At 49.1% G+C, this 15,609-nt stretch overlaps 1 protein-coding gene across 1 annotated transcript; it reads left to right on the top strand.

The window, feature by feature from the left end:
* The first annotated feature begins 4,145 nt into the window (after window positions 1–4,145).
* HSP90AA1 (heat shock protein 90 alpha family class A member 1) lies at window positions 4,146–10,306 on the top strand. The gene is made up of 11 exons (XM_031001957.3): window positions 4,146–4,349; window positions 4,957–5,118; window positions 5,211–5,577; window positions 5,904–6,037; window positions 6,337–6,657; window positions 6,778–6,943; window positions 7,359–7,549; window positions 7,655–7,802; window positions 8,046–8,314; window positions 8,911–9,244; window positions 9,532–10,306. The coding sequence occupies exons 2-11, from the start codon at window positions 4,957–4,959 to the stop codon at window positions 9,639–9,641; spliced, it is 2,202 nt and encodes a 733-aa protein (XP_030857817.1). The 5' UTR covers window positions 4,146–4,349; the 3' UTR covers window positions 9,642–10,306.
* The last annotated feature ends 5,303 nt before the right edge of the window (window positions 10,307–15,609 follow it).

The raw sequence follows: 15,609 nt of genomic DNA, 5'->3' as shown, positions 1-15,609 counted from the left end.
AGGTGTGAGCCATTGCACCCGGCTGAGACTGTTTATCAGGATAAAACAAAAATCATGAGCCAGACCTGGGTGTAACTGCCCTGGAGGCCCTTGCTCTGGGTTACCCTGAGTAAAGGACTTACCTCTCCTAAGCCTCAGTGTTCTCATCTGTACAGTGGGACCAAAGACACCTACTTCAGAGTTGAGAGGATTAAGAAACTGCATGCAAAGTAGCTAGCCTGCTGCCTGGCAAGCAAGTAAGGGGGCATAAATTGCTATGGGGTAGGCTATCACCTGAGCCATTTCCAAAACCAGAAGTGGCTCATTTAAGCCTCATAACCACTCTACGAAGAAGACATGTTCATGTCTATGCTACAGATACTGAACTGGATGCATAGAAAGGGTAAGTGACTTGCCCTGGGTCACACAGGCAGTGGCTAAGATCTGAATCCAGGCCACCTGGGTCCAGAATCCATGCTCCAGCTTTACTGAGGGACACTGAAAGCTTTCAAATAGAGGAGGAAAATGGTCAGATTGCCCTAACAGCAACATCACTGTGGGACGAGGTCAACAAATATTTAGGATGCTAAATCTGCAGGACTTGGTGATCTATTAGAAATACGTTGTTGAGGCCAGGCACTGTGGCTCACGCCTCTAATCCCAGCACTTTGGGAGGCCAAGGCGGGCGGATCACAAGGTCAAGAGATCAAGACCATCCTGGCTGACACGGTGAAACCTCCTCTCTACTTAAAGAATACAAAAAATTAGCCAGGCGTGGTGGTGGGCGCCTGTAGTCCCAGCTACTAGGGAGGCTGAAGTAGGAGAATGGCGTGAACCTGGGAGGTGGAGCTTGTAATGAGCCAAGATCGCACCACTGCACTCCAGCCTGGGCGACAGAGCGAGACTCTGTCTCAAAAAAAAAAAAAAAAAAGAAATATGTTGTTGAGGAAGGAAGAGGAGGAGGCTGGACAGAAAAGGCGGTGAAGCAGGAGTGGAAGAACTTAGGGTTGGAGGGCTAGAGGAAGCAGAGGAGCACATGTGGTCTGTACTCTGAAGGAGAGGGCACCACATTCTGAGAACCTCTCCATGACAGGACACCTGGCCTGGTGGGAGGCAGGTGGGGTTCCTAAGAAAATGTGTGAGCAGAAGGTCCATTAAAAATTAATTAGAGAAGAACAGAGGGAATGGTGTTCCAGGCAGAGAGAACAGCATTTGCACAGCCTCGTGGGGGTGAGTCATGGGGAGTGCGCCAGACACAGAAATAGGAGCACAGTGGGAACTGGCGCTGTATGGGTAGGCAGCAGCGACCTGCGGGGCCTCACAGGCCTAAAGAGCTCTGTCTTCCTCCTAGAAGGATGGGAAGTCAGCTAGGATTTGCAGAGGGTGGTGAGGAGGGAATAGATAGGGCCAGGTCTGTGTTCTCAAAGCTCACCCTGGCTACAGTTTGGAGACAGACCAGACCATATGCAGGGAGCAGTTAGGTGGTTATGGAGGCCTTCCAGGTGAGCTGACGGTTGTGTGGAAGCGGGGGATGAAGGTGGAGGGAAGTGGCTGGGTTCAAGAGGTACTTAGGAGGCAGAAGTGGCAGGACTCAGTGCCAGATCCGTTGTGGGGAAGCTTGGGGTTCTTTAAGGTGGGATAGTCAGTGACCTGGCTAACGAGCCCTCAAAGAGGGCTGGAGACAGCAAGGAAGCTCATGAGGCTCAGCATCCAGGTCTGGAGCTGAGTCCTGGCCGGGCTCTTCCGTGAGTCATCTGCACACAAGTTCTATTAGTGAGAGTGCTGGACAAGATTTACTGGGGGCAAAGACCCACCTCCAAGAGCTCCGTGATGTGCCAGGGAGAGGGGCATGAGTCTGAGGAGAGAGAAGGAACAGCCAGGGGCTGGCGTGTTGATGGTAGAAACCATTACAGAGGTCGCACCTGGTGGGTAACTGTGGAATGTCACCTGGAGACAGGACAAAAATGTCCTGTTGATTAACCGAGGGGGGAGAGCTGGAAAGACAGGAAGTTGTGGAAGGAAGGAGGGACATTAAAGATGGGGCCTGACGGGAAACAGTGGTTCCCAGTGATGCCCAGACCCAGGGAGGGGCTTTGGAGCAGGTTCACTGGAAAAATCGGGGTAAATGAAGGTCCTCAAAACAAAGGACAAAGAATGTCAGAGCTGGCCGGGCGCCGTGGCTCACGCCTGTAATCCCAGCACTTTGGGAGGCCGAGGCGGGCGGATCACCTGAGGTCAGGGGTTCGAGACCAGCCTGGCCAACATGGTGAAACCCCGTCTCTACTAAAAATACAAAAATTAGCCGGGTGTGGTGGGGGGTGCCTGTAATCCCAGCTACTCGGGAGGCTAAGGCAGGAGAATCACTTGAACCCAGGAGGTAGAGGTTGCAGTGAGCAGAGATTGTGCTATTGCACTCGAGCCTGGGGTATGAAGAGTGAGATTTTGTCTAAAAAAAAAAAAGAAAGAAAGAAAAAAAAGAACGTCAGAGCTAGGGCCCTGGATGGCTCCTCTATATCTCAAACCCCCTGGGCAATGGCAGAAACTGCGGTAGGAAAAGTTCCTACAAGTGAGGAGAGTGGGGACAGTGGCTGGTGGTGACAGGAAGGAAACAGGCGAAGGCGGCACTCGCCAGGGAAGACCTTGCGCCCCTTCAGCGACCCGCTCACCGCTCTTCCTGCTTCCGGATTCCTCCCCGCCAGTCCAGGCTGCAGCTGTAGGGAAAGCCTGGGCCGGGGGAGCGCCCCCAGGCTGCGCCACAGCTACCACAGGACCAGGCACACACCCAGTCACCACCGCTGGGGCCCGCGCCACGTGGCTGCTAGTTTCCTTCCACTTCCCCCGCTTTGTAATGCCAGGCAAGACGCTTTATGTTGATTTCACACACTCTTAAGGGGGTCCCAGGCCGCAGGCTGAAAACCCCTGCTCCTGAGCAAGCTGCGTTTCCCTAGAGACCAGGAAGCGGAGGTAGTTCCGTCGTTTCTTTACATGGCAAGGAGCTTTCAGATTATTCCCAGGGCCTGGCTATGAGTCTAGGCAGGAGGAGGCCCAATCATGGGAGGCGCCAGAGACAAAGAGGAAGAGGACATGGACCAGGCAGGGGAGCCAAGTCGAAGGAACCCTAACGCCTCCAAGGTTCCCACAGCTGGCCTTGGCCAAAATATCCGAAAATTCCCATGTAGAAACTGGCTTTTCCAGCCTGGGCAACATGGTGAAACCCCGACTCTACAAATAAATACAAAAACTAGACAGGTGTGGTGTCCGCGCCTGCGGTCCTCTGCCCGCGCTCGTCCCAGCTACTGGGAAAGCTGAGGCGGGAGGATCACCTGAGCCCGGGAGGGTCGAAGCTGCAGTGAGCCGAGATTCCGCCGCGGCACCCCAGCCTGGGCGACAAAGCGAGAGCCTGTCCAAAAAAAAAAAAGAAAAAAAAAAACAAACCTTTTAGGGCAAGTTCATCACCGAAGTGTTAGATACTTAATTTGGAGACCGCAAATCGGTTGGCAAAACGATGGGCTTTTCAAAATCATGCCGGGTGTAGCTGGGTAAGCATGAATTTGTTCACCAAGTCCCCGATTCCCAAGCTAAGGGGCCCTTAAGTATGAAGCACATGGCTTTCGGGGAACCCAAAAGTAGGGAGCGCTCCCGAGCCACCGGTGGGTCTGGAGAATCCCCGAGCGCGCAGGACGCGGGACAGCCTCCCCAGTGCGCAGCAGCCTGAGGCTTAACAGCCCCCAGAGGGCAGAGCCCCGCGATCCCGGCGCCGCCTGTGGCTGGGTTCGTTGGCAGCGGGCGCGGCGCCAGTCAGGACGACGGCTCCGGTAGCCTCCCGGGCGCGTGAGACCCGGGGCGCTCTCCGTCCACGCACGACCCTCCCTCCAGGCGCGCCTCCCACCCCGGCCCCGCGTTCCGCTCAGCCCGGGTGACCAACTACACCTCACTTCAAAGGCCCCCACGCCCGGGCGTGCCCTCCGCCCGCGTTCGGCAGGTGGGGGTGCAGGGCGGAGGGCGCGGGCGGCCCCAGAAGGCGCTCGGACCTTCCCGAGAATTCCAGGACGCGCAGGCGCATTGAGGCCGGCGCGGGGGCGTGCGAGAGGCGCGCGGCGGCGACTGAGGGAAGGTTGCCCGGGCCGGGCCACGAGCAGGGCCTGCGCGCGCCCGCAGGAGGGGGTGCTGCGGCGACGGCGCAGGCGCAGGCGCGCGGCCGCGGCGGCAGTTGGGGAGGGTTCTTCCGGAAGGTTCGGGAGGCTTCTGGAAAAAGCGCCGCGCGCTGGGCGGGCCCGTCGCTATATAAGGCAGGCGCGGGGGCGGCGCGTCAGTTGCTTCAGCGTCCTGGTGTTGCTGTGCCGTTGGTCCTGTGCGGTCACTTAGCCAAGGTGAGGGGTGGTTGTGGGGGCCTGTGGAGGTGTATTGGGGACCGGGACCGGGGGCGGCTGGCGCGGAGCGGAGGCTGTGGGGGCCGGACCGGATCCCTGAAGCAGCCAGGGCCGCGCTCCCGGGTGGCCGCGCTTCCTATTCCGGAGGCCTCGGGCCCGCTGCGGGTTCCGCACCCCGCTTCAGGAATGGGCCGGGCGGCCGTGGGCTCCCCGAAGCTCTGCAGCAGCGCCAGAGCGGGCGCCGCACGCGAACAGAGCGGCCCCGCCGCGGGGGTCCCCCGCCCGGCCCCGCTGGGGGCGCAGGCGGAGGAGGCCGCCGTGGCGGAGCCGCAGCCCGCGCGGGAGGGCACCCGGGGTGTCCGTTGGGAACCGCGGCGGGGGACTGGGCCCGGGCCTGCAGCGGCCTCCCGGAAGCGCGCACACGCTGGTGGTAGTTGCCGCGCTCCGAAATGAGGTCATCCTTTGTCAGCCGCCCTTCTATTTTCGGCTTACTTAAACTTCGCAAATCTCCAATCCGGCTTTAAAAATATTTGGAGGACGCGATGGAATCTCGTGTTGCCTCTGTTGACGTCCTGCAAGGTTTTAAACCGGCGCGGTGTCGTTCCAGATGCCTGAGGAAACCCAGACCCAAGACCAACCGATGGAGGAGGAGGAGGTTGAGACGTTCGCCTTTCAGGCAGAAATTGCCCAGTTGATGTCATTGATCATCAATACTTTCTACTCGAACAAAGAGATCTTTCTGAGAGAGCTCATTTCAAATTCATCAGATGTAAGTCGTTTATTAACCCAGAATCGGATTTTGGTTTCAGTGTGAACTTCTTGGGGGGGCTGTATGCTTAAATTAATATTTTTTGTTAACAGGCATTGGACAAAATCCGGTATGAAAGCTTGACAGATCCCAGTAAATTAGACTCTGGGAAAGAGCTGCATATTAACCTTATACCGAACAAACAAGATCGAACCCTCACTATTGTGGATACTGGAATTGGAATGACCAAGGCTGACTTGATCAATAACCTTGGTACTATCGCCAAGTCTGGGACCAAAGCGTTCATGGAAGCTTTGCAGGCTGGTGCAGATATCTCTATGATTGGCCAGTTCGGTGTTGGTTTTTATTCTGCTTATTTGGTTGCTGAGAAAGTAACTGTGATCACCAAACATAACGATGATGAGCAGTACGCTTGGGAGTCCTCAGCAGGGGGATCATTCACAGTGAGGACAGACACAGGTAGGCACCTGAACATTAACTGGTTAAGTGAGCGGTGGAAGGGTGGGGTGCTGCAACCCTTGGACCCCTGGGGATGTGGTGAAGCTTACAGAATTTGTGTTTGCCCAACGATCGGGAACAAGCTAGAGCACTTAATTAGTGTAATGGCATGACTTGGTGGGTGGTTCTTTTGGGCAAGGCACCTTGCCCAAAAGGTTCTGCTGTGGGCGCCTTTGCATCTGTAGTAACTGCAAACCTTGCTTTATAGACACGTTATAAGGGTGTTAGGCATGGCGTTGAGCACTAAATTGAATGTATTAAGTCAATTTTTCTTTTTTCTCTTGCAGGTGAACCTATGGGTCGTGGAACAAAAGTTATCCTACACCTGAAAGAAGACCAAACTGAGTACTTGGAGGAACGAAGAATAAAGGAGATTGTGAAGAAACATTCTCAGTTTATTGGATATCCCATTACTCTTTTTGTAAGTTTTTATGTAATTGCAGAGTGAATTACTGTCTGTAGGTGATTGGGGTGACTGTACTACATCCTTAGTCCCTAGATCTGTTCAACTAGTCTGAAGCCTGGGGAACCTAAGCTCTACTACCTAACTCTGTAAAGGTTCCTCGGGCTATTAAGTGGGTGTATCAAATATTGATGAAAAGCTGGGTGCTTCTCAAGTTGGCTAATTTAGACTTTGGCCTTAGGTTGAAAATAGTGGCGCAGCGCTGTCGCTTAGTTCTAGAGTACAGCAGTGATGTGATTTCATGTTTTCTTTTGAAGGTGGAGAAGGAACGTGATAAAGAAGTCAGCGATGATGAGGCTGAAGAAAAGGAAGACAAAGAAGAAGAAAAAGAAAAAGAAGAGAAAGAGTCGGAAGACAAACCTGAAATTGAAGATGTTGGTTCTGATGAGGAAGAAGAAGAAAAGAAGGATGGTGACAAGAAGAAGAAGAAGAAGATTAAGGAAAAGTACATCGACCAAGAAGAGCTCAACAAAACAAAGCCTATCTGGACCAGAAATCCGGACGATATTACTAATGAGGAGTACGGAGAATTCTATAAGAGCTTGACCAATGACTGGGAAGATCACTTGGCAGTGAAGGTGAGTGAGAGTGACTGATGGGTGCTTCAAGCTTGTCCTTAGATTATCATCTTTCTCCACCGCCCCAAATAGCTTCTATAATGCATTGTTCATTGGTACTTAGTGTATGTTTTATTACAGCATTTTTCAGTTGAAGGACAGTTGGAATTCAGAGCCCTTCTATTTGTCCCACGACGTGCTCCTTTTGATCTGTTTGAAAACAGAAAGAAAAAGAACAACATCAAATTGTATGTACGCAGAGTTTTCATCATGGATAACTGTGAGGAGCTAATCCCTGAATATCTCAGTAAGTATAGATAGGAAAAATAATCACTGTCACTGATGAAAGAAGTACTTTCTGGGTGGGCATGGTGGCTCATACCTATAATCCTAGCAGTTTGGGAGGCCGGGGTGGGCAGATCACTTGAGGTCAGGAGTTCAAGACCAGCCTGGGCAACATGGTGAAACCCTATCTCTACTAAATTACAAAAATTAGCCCCATGTAGTGGCAGGCTGAGGCATGAAAATAGCTTGAACCCCCCCGGGAGGCAGAGGTTGCAGTGAGTGGCAATTGCGCCACTGCCCTCCAGCCTGGGCAACAGAGTGAGACTGTCTCAAAAATACGTCCTGTCATCTCCAGGTTATCTTTGATTTTGGGAGTTTACATAGTACCAGTTTTGTCCTTGGAATGACTCAGTGCATTTGGTTTTTATTTTTTTCAGACTTCATTAGAGGGGTGGTAGACTCGGAGGATCTCCCTCTAAACATTTCCCGTGAGATGTTGCAACAAAGCAAAATTTTGAAAGTTATCAGGAAGAATTTGGTCAAAAAATGCTTAGAACTCTTTACTGAACTGGCGGAAGATAAAGAGAACTACAAGAAATTCTATGAGCAGTTCTCTAAAAACATAAAGGTTGGTGTAAATATTGGTTAAATTAGTTTTCCAATTGGCCTCTTTAGTGTTTTTTTTTTTTTTTTTAATTCAGAAAGTCTTTGTAAAGAACATATTTTGTTTCAGCTTGGAATACACGAAGACTCTCAAAATCGGAAGAAGCTTTCAGAGCTGTTAAGGTACTACACATCTGCCTCTGGTGATGAGATGGTTTCTCTCAAGGACTACTGCACCAGAATGAAGGAGAACCAGAAACATATCTATTATATCACAGGTAAGAGGACACTATGTTACAGTCATACACGTCGTTGTTACAACCTTGTAGGCTCTGTGGGTGTGTTTTCTACTCAGGTAGCACTGTTAACAACTGGTATTGATCTAGGCAAGATGTTTAACATGAACTAGGTCATCTTCTGTCTTAGGTTCTGCCTAGGTATCTGGCTAGCAAGAAAAGTCAGAACTAGATGAAATCATTCTTACTGTTAAAAGGTCTAAAAGTAACTTTGTAATACCTCAGGTGAGACCAAGGACCAGGTAGCTAACTCAGCCTTTGTGGAGCGTCTTCGGAAACATGGCTTAGAAGTGATCTATATGATTGAGCCCATTGATGAGTACTGTGTCCAACAGCTGAAGGAATTTGAGGGGAAGACTTTAGTGTCAGTCACCAAAGAAGGCCTGGAACTTCCAGAGGATGAAGAAGAGAAAAAGAAACAGGAAGAGAAAAAAACAAAGTTTGAGAACCTCTGCAAAATCATGAAAGACATATTGGAGAAAAAAGTTGAAAAGGTATGTGAATACAGCATTTCCCGATCATTGATACTTGTAAGGTGCTTTCAAGCTTAGTCATACATAGCCCATTTTCGCATGTTTTCAACTTAAAATAGAAAACTATGTCGTGTATGGCTGGGCGCGGTGGCTCACGCCTGCAATCCCAGCACTTTGGGAGGCTGAGGCAGCGGATCACAAGGTCAGGAGATCGAGGCCATCCTGGCTACACAGTGAAACTCAGTCTCTACTAAAAAATAGAAAAAAATAAACCAGGCGTGGTGGTACAGCCTGTAATCCTAGCCACTTGGGAGGCTGAGGCAGGAGAATCGCCTGAACCCGGGAGGCGGAGGTTGCAGTGAGCCAAGATCGCACCACTGCATTCCAGCCTGGGTGATGGAGCGAGACTCTAGCTCAAAAAAAAAAAAAAAAGTTGTGTATGTAAAACGTGAAATTATAACCTGTGCTCTTTGGATACCTAATGCGACATTTAGGTTGTATTTGACAGTAGATAGTATTTTGGATCTATTGAAATTTGGGTTCTACAGATTTCATTTCACAATGAAAGTTTAGGAATTAATCTTTCTAGGTTCCTAGTCATCACTTTCTGATTACAGGTGGTTGTGTCAAACCGATTGGTGACATCTCCATGCTGTATTGTCACAAGCACATATGGCTGGACAGCAAACATGGAGAGAATCATGAAAGCTCAAGCCCTAAGAGACAACTCAACAATGGGTTACATGGCAGCAAAGAAACACCTGGAGATAAACCCTGACCATTCCATTATTGAGACCTTAAGGCAAAAGGCAGAGGCTGATAAGAACGACAAGTCTGTGAAGGATCTGGTCATCTTGCTTTATGAAACTGCGCTCTTGTCTTCTGGCTTCAGTCTGGAAGATCCCCAGACACATGCTAACAGGATCTACAGGATGATCAAACTTGGTCTAGGTAAGCCTTATACTATGTAATGTTAAAAAGAAAATAAACACACGACAGTGAAGAAAATGGTAAACTTTCAGTTATCCAAACTTGGAGCACCTTGTCCTGCTTGCTGCTTGGAGGTATTAAAGTATATTTTTTTTTAGGGATAAGTAAGGTCTTACAGAGCTAAGAAATGAAATTGAGACTCATATGTCCTGTAATACTGTCTTGAAAGCAGGTAGAAACCAAGAGTATTACACTAACAGCTGGCTTTAAGAAATCTTTGTAATACGAGGATTTTATTTTGGAAACAGGTATTGATGAAGATGACCCTACTGCTGATGATACCAGTGCTGCTGTAACTGAAGAAATGCCACCCCTCGAAGGAGATGACGACACATCACGCATGGAAGAAGTAGACTAACCTCTGGCTGAGGGATGACTTACCTGTTGAGTACTCTACAATTCCTCCGATAATATATTTTCAAGGATGTTTTTCTTTATTTTTGTTAATATTAAAAAGTCTGTATGGCATGACAACTACTTTAAGGGGAAGATAAGATTTCTGTCTACTAAGTGATGCTGTGATACCTTAGGCACTAAAGCAGAGCTAGTAATGCTTTTTGAGTTTCATGTTGGTTTATTTTCACAGATTGGGGTAACGTGCACTGTAAGATGTATGTAACATGATGTTAACTTTGTGGTCTAAAGTGTTTAGCTGTCAAGCCGGATTCCTAAGTAGACCAAATCTTGTTATTGAAGTGTTCCTGAGCTGTATCTTGATGTTTAGAAAAGTATTTGTTACATCTTGTAGGATCTACTTTTTGAACTTTTCATCCCCTGTAGTTGACAATTCTGCATGTACTAGTCCTCTAGAAATAGGTTAAACTGAAGCAACTTGATGGAAGGATCTCTCCGCAGGGCTTGTTTTCCAAAGAAAAGTATTGTTTGGAGGAGCAAAGTTAAAAGCCTACCTAAGCATATCATAAAGCTGTTCAAAAATAACTCAGACCCAGTCTTGTGGATGGAAATGTAGTGCTCGAGTCACATTCTGCTTAAAGTTGTAACAAATACAGATGAGTTAAAAGATATTGTGTGACAGTGTCTTATTTAGGGGGAAAGGGGAGTATCTGGATGACAGTGCCAAAATGTAAAACATGAGGCGCTAGCAGGAGATGGTTCAACACTAGCTGCTCCAAGGGTTGACATGGTCTTCCCAGCATGTACTCAGCAGGTGTGGGGTGGAGCACATGTAGGCACAGAAAACAGGAATGCAGACAACATGCATCCCCTGCGTCCATGAGTTACATGTGTTCTCTTAGTGTCCACGTTTTGATGTTATTCATGGAATACCTTCTGTTATAAATACAGTCAATTCCTTGGCCTTACAGTGTCTCAAAGTTCTTTACCAAATCTACTTAAAGCCATCCTGGCTGAGGCAGGAGAATCGCTTGAACCTGGGAGGCGGAGGTTGTGGTGGGCTGGGATTGCACCATTGCACTCCAGCCTGAGCAGCAAGAGTGAAACTCCATCTCAAAAGATGAAAAAATCAGCCCAATAGGTAAGAGTCCCTCTGGGGACTGGGGGTGGTAATGGCTAAATAAAAGTCTTCACTTCTGAAATTTGGTGGTTCTAGAGAGAAAACTTGGTTAGATAGCATAGAGGATTTGCATTCTGAGCCTAACGCCATATATAAAAATGACAGGAAATGCCCGGGACTTGGATATGTGACAGTGTCTAAGGGGGCAGTGCACAGGCAGGGAGAGACCTTGGTCTCAGTCTCTCGCGCTAAGCAGGTATTGAATGCTTGGTAAATGGCAATCACGTTTAGTCCTTTAAATTCTCTGAAAAGTTCTTAATCCCCTTTGATAATATACAGGAGGAATTACGTAAATTGAGGTCTTAGTAGTGGCTGAATTTAAATTTAACTCCAAAGCCCCATTTTATTCTGCTAAGTTTTGTTGCGTACTGAAAGGTGTTAGCAGCTAAAAGAAACATTTATGGTGTTGAACTAGGAAGTTGAATGGCAAAAAGGGTAAAAAGTCAATTTTGTTTTTTCCCAGGTCTAGCAAGAGAATATTAAATCTTAAGATTTCTTTCAATTAAAAACATAAGGCACTTGAGGGAATCAGTCAATATAGAACCTCTATAAATGATCTCCCAAATGAACTCATCCTCCTGGAGTTACTGGGAAAGCGTTTATGGCAAATAGGTCCAGATGCACAGGTAAGTACTCACCTCCCAGCAACCCCCATGCTGGAGACTGTACCACCAAGAAGATGGATCCCCAGCCCAGTGAGTGAGAAGATGAGCTAGATGACACATGAATGTCATGCTGAAAATGCCCTTGCACTGCTCCAGGACCACAATTCTTACCCTATTGCTTCAAAATTCACTGTTGTTTCAAACCTTCCATAATCAAGTTCCATCCTGCCAGGGAGGGTGGTGAGTGCTGAAAAGACATGCAAACTGGACAAGAGAAAGACTTACAGATGACGTGGTTGTCTAGGTAGGAAACTCATAAGGAATCTACCAAAATTATGCTAGAAGTGATTTTAGCATAGGATAGGAGATCAATATATAAAAATCAGTTGAGCCAGGCATGGTGAGTCACACCTGTAATCCCAACACTTTGGGAGGCAAAGGTAGAATTGCTTGAGCCCAGGAGTTCAAGACTGTCTAGGCAACAAAGTGAGACCCTGTCCCTCTGAAAAAATTAAGGCCAGGTGTGGTGGCTCATGCCTGTAATCCCGGCACTTTGGGAGGCCAAGGTGGGTGGATCACCTGAGGGTCAGGAGTTCCAGACCAGCCTGGCCAACATAGCAAAACCCCATCTCTACTAAAAATACAAAAATTAGTTGGGCGTGGCGGCAGGGACCTGTAATCTCTGCTATTTGGAAGGTTGAGGCAGGAGAATCACTTGAACCCGGGAGGCGTAGGTTGCAGTGAGCTGATTGTGCCACTGCACTTCAGACTGGGCAACAGAAGGATACACCGTCTCAAAAAAAAATTTAAATAGCTGACCATGGTGGCACATGCCTGTAGTCCAGCTACTTGGGAGGCTGAGGTGGGAAGATTGCATGAGCTCAGGTGTTTAAGGCTGCAGTGAGCCATGATCATTCCACTGCACCCCAACCTGGGACACAGAGCAAGACCCTGTCTCTATAAAGATAAAAAAATGAAAGAAAAGCAGTAGTTGCCTGGGGCCAGGAGTCAGAGCAGGGAGTGACTGCAGAGAGGCAAGAAGGAACTTTTGAGGGCAATGGAAGTGTTGGAAAATGATCAGGTGGTGCCAGCTGTGTGTGTATATATATATGGGTTTTTTTTGTTTTGTTTTGTTTTTTTTTTTTTTTTTGAGACGAAGTCTCACTTTGTTGCCCAGGTTGGAGTGCAATGGCGTGATCTAGGCTCACTGCAAACTCCACCTCCCAGGTTCAAGCGATTCTCCTGCCTCAGCCTCCCGAGTAGCTGAGATTACAGGCACCCGCCACCATGCCCGGCTAATTTTGTATTTTTAGTAGAGACAGGGTTTCACCATGTTGGCCAGCCTGGTCTCGAACTCCTGACCTCAGGTGATCTGCCCGCCTTGGCCAGCTTTAAGTGCTGGAATTACAGGCATGAGCCACGCACCTGGCCAGGACTCTTTCATCTGCTTAAGGCTAACCCTTCTCCTCCTGTCCTGAGAGCTCACTTTACCCAGGCCACTTCCACCACATGCATGGCTCTTCTGGAGCAGAATCCCTGCCTGCCTCGTCGCCTCAGGAAGTGGCCTACACCACCCCTGTCCTCACCATCTCTCGGTCCTCTCAACTTTTAGTGATTCCTACCAGGCATAGATTCATCAAGATCAATATTTGCTTTTTTTTTTTCCTTTCTTTTGAGACAGTCTTGCTCTGTCGCCAGGCTGGAGTGCAGTGGTGCGATCTTGGCTCACTGCAACCTCCACCTCCTGGGTTCAAGCAATTCTCCTGCCTCAGCCTCCCCAGTAGCTAGGACTACAGGCACACGCCACCACGCCTGGCTAATTTTGTATTTTTAGTAGAAACAGAGTTTCACCATGTTGGTCAGGATGGTCTAGATCTCTTGACTTCATGATATGCCTGCCTCGGCCTCCCAAAGCACTGGGATTACAGGTGTGAGCCACCACGTCCTGCTGATTCATCAAGCTTTTATTGAATACCTACTAAAGGCCGGTGGCTCATGCCTGTAATCTCAGCACTTTGGGAGGCCGGCGGGAGGTGGGTGGTGGGGGGTGGATCACAAGGTCAGGAGATCGAGAACATCCTCGCTAACACTGAAACCCCATCTCTACTAAAAAAAAATAACCAAAAAATTAGCCAGGCATGGTGGCGGGCACCTGTAGTCCCAGCTACTTGGGAGGCTGAAGCAGGAGAATGGCGCGAACCCGGGAGGCGGAGCTTGTAGTGAGCTGAGACAGCACCACTGCACTCCAGCCTGAGCGACAGAACGAGACTCCAACTCAAAAAAAAAAAAAAATACCTACTAAAAGCCAGCCCAATACAGTGCAGTGGGCCACACGAGTGATGATGGCACCACCTGGGGAGGCCAGCAGGGCAGAACTAAGCTACAGCAGCTACCAGGAATACCCCAACCAAGGGCTAGGCACGGAGCAGGGTGGGGTTTGCTCTGCTGGTGGGGCAGAGTTCAGAGAAGCTCTGGGAAGGAGATATCCAGACTGATAGAAAGGGGACTGCAGTGGAGCACGCCTGTAGTTCCAGCCACTTGGGAGGCTGAGTAGGAGGATCTCTTGAGCCCCGGCGTTCTGGGCTGTAGTGCTGTACTGCAGTCGAGAGTCCATGTTAAGTTCAGCATCAATATAGTGACCTACTGGGAGTGGGGGACCACCAGGTTGCCTAAGAGGGGTGAACAGACCCAGGTCAGAAATGGAACAGCTCAAAACTCCCAGGTTGATCAGAAGTGGGATCATGCCTGTGACTAGCCACTGCACTCCAGCCTGGGCAACATAGTGAGACCCTGTTTCTGTTTTTTATTAAATAAAATAATAATATTTATTAAATAAATATGCTTGCTCAGATGGTCTAAAGAAAGAAATATATAAATAAATAAAGCTGACCTCATTCAAAAAGAGGGAAGTGGAGGCGGATTTCCTGGCTGAAGGAAGGGCACACTCCCAGGCTTGAGAAGTGGGCATGCTTGCTCTTGGGAAGGGACATGTGAGCCATCTAAGGGGGGATACAAATTATTGTGTGTTCCTGGAACATTAGCCATGGGCCTGGTAGCCTGTGGTTTGCCATGAGAAGCCTCTTCAAAACGGTGGGGCCTGTACCCACCCCTTGAAAAATGTCCTTAATACCAGTAATACTGAGGCAGCTGGCTAAGTCCGCTTCTCCTTCTGCTTTCACGAAATTGTCTCATCTTTTTTTTTTTTTGAGACGGAGTCTCGCTCTGTTGCCCAGGCTGGAGTGCAGTGGCGCGATCTCAGCTCACTGCAAGCTCCACCTCCTGGGTTCACACCATTCTCCTGCCTCAGCCTCCTGAGTAGCTGGGACTATGGGTTCCCGCCACCACACCCGGCTAATTTTTTGTATTTTTAGTAGAGACAGGGTTTCACCGTGTTAGCCAGGATGGTCTCGATCTCCTGACCTCATGATCCGCCTGCCTCGGCCTCCCAAAGTGCTGGGATTACAGGCGTAAGCCATCATGCCTGGCCGAAATTGTCTCATCTTCATACTAGGTGGGCCCATATTCCAGCTTTCATTTTATTTATTATATTTTATTTATTTATTTATTTGAGACAGAGTCTCACTCTGTCGCCCAGGCTGGAGTGCAGTGGCGCGATCTCGGCTCACTGCAAGCTCCGTCTCCTGGGTTCACGCCATTCTCCTGCCTCAACCTCCTGAGTAGCTGGGAGTACAGGCGCCCACCACCACACCCGGCTAATTTTTTGTATTTTTAGTAGAGACGGGGTTTCACCGTGTTAGCCAGGATGGTCTCGATCTCCTGACCTTGTGATCCACCCGCCTTGGCCTCCCAAAGTGCTGGGATTACAGGCATGAGCCACCGCGCCCGGCTTTGTTTTGTTTTTGAGACAGAGTCTCGTTCTGTTGCCTAGGCTGGAGTGCAGTGGCACAATCTTGGCTCACTGCAACCTCTGACTCTCAGATGCAAGCAGTCGTCCCGCCTCAGCCTCCCAAGAAGCTGGGATTACAAGCATGTGCCACCACACCCAGCTAATTTTTGTATTTTTAGTAGAGACGGGGTTTCACCATATTGGCCAGGCTGGTCTTGAACTCTTGACTTCAAGGGATCTGCCTACGTCCACCTCCCAAAGTGCTGGGATTACAGGTGTGAGCCACCATACCTGCCTTATTTTACTTTATATTTTATTATTTGAGACAGGGTCTGGCTCT

This window comes from Gorilla gorilla, chromosome 15 (assembly GCF_029281585.2).
Source record: "Gorilla gorilla gorilla isolate KB3781 chromosome 15, NHGRI_mGorGor1-v2.1_pri, whole genome shotgun sequence".
Lineage (NCBI taxonomy): Eukaryota > Metazoa > Chordata > Mammalia > Primates > Hominidae > Gorilla > Gorilla gorilla.
This window is presented reverse-complemented; position numbering and strand designations above follow the sequence as displayed.

Excerpts from the sequence above, each read along its gene's own strand:
- HSP90AA1 (XM_031001957.3), top strand. The coding sequence starts at position 4,957 with ATGCCTGAGGAAACCCAGACCCAAGACCAACCGATGGAGGAGGAGGAG. Across the intron at positions 6,038-6,336 it reads GATATCCCATTACTCTTTTT|GTGGAGAAGGAACGTGATAA; the intron begins GTAAGTTTTTAT and ends TTTCTTTTGAAG. Across the intron at positions 7,803-8,045 it reads ACATATCTATTATATCACAG|GTGAGACCAAGGACCAGGTA; the intron begins GTAAGAGGACAC and ends GTAATACCTCAG.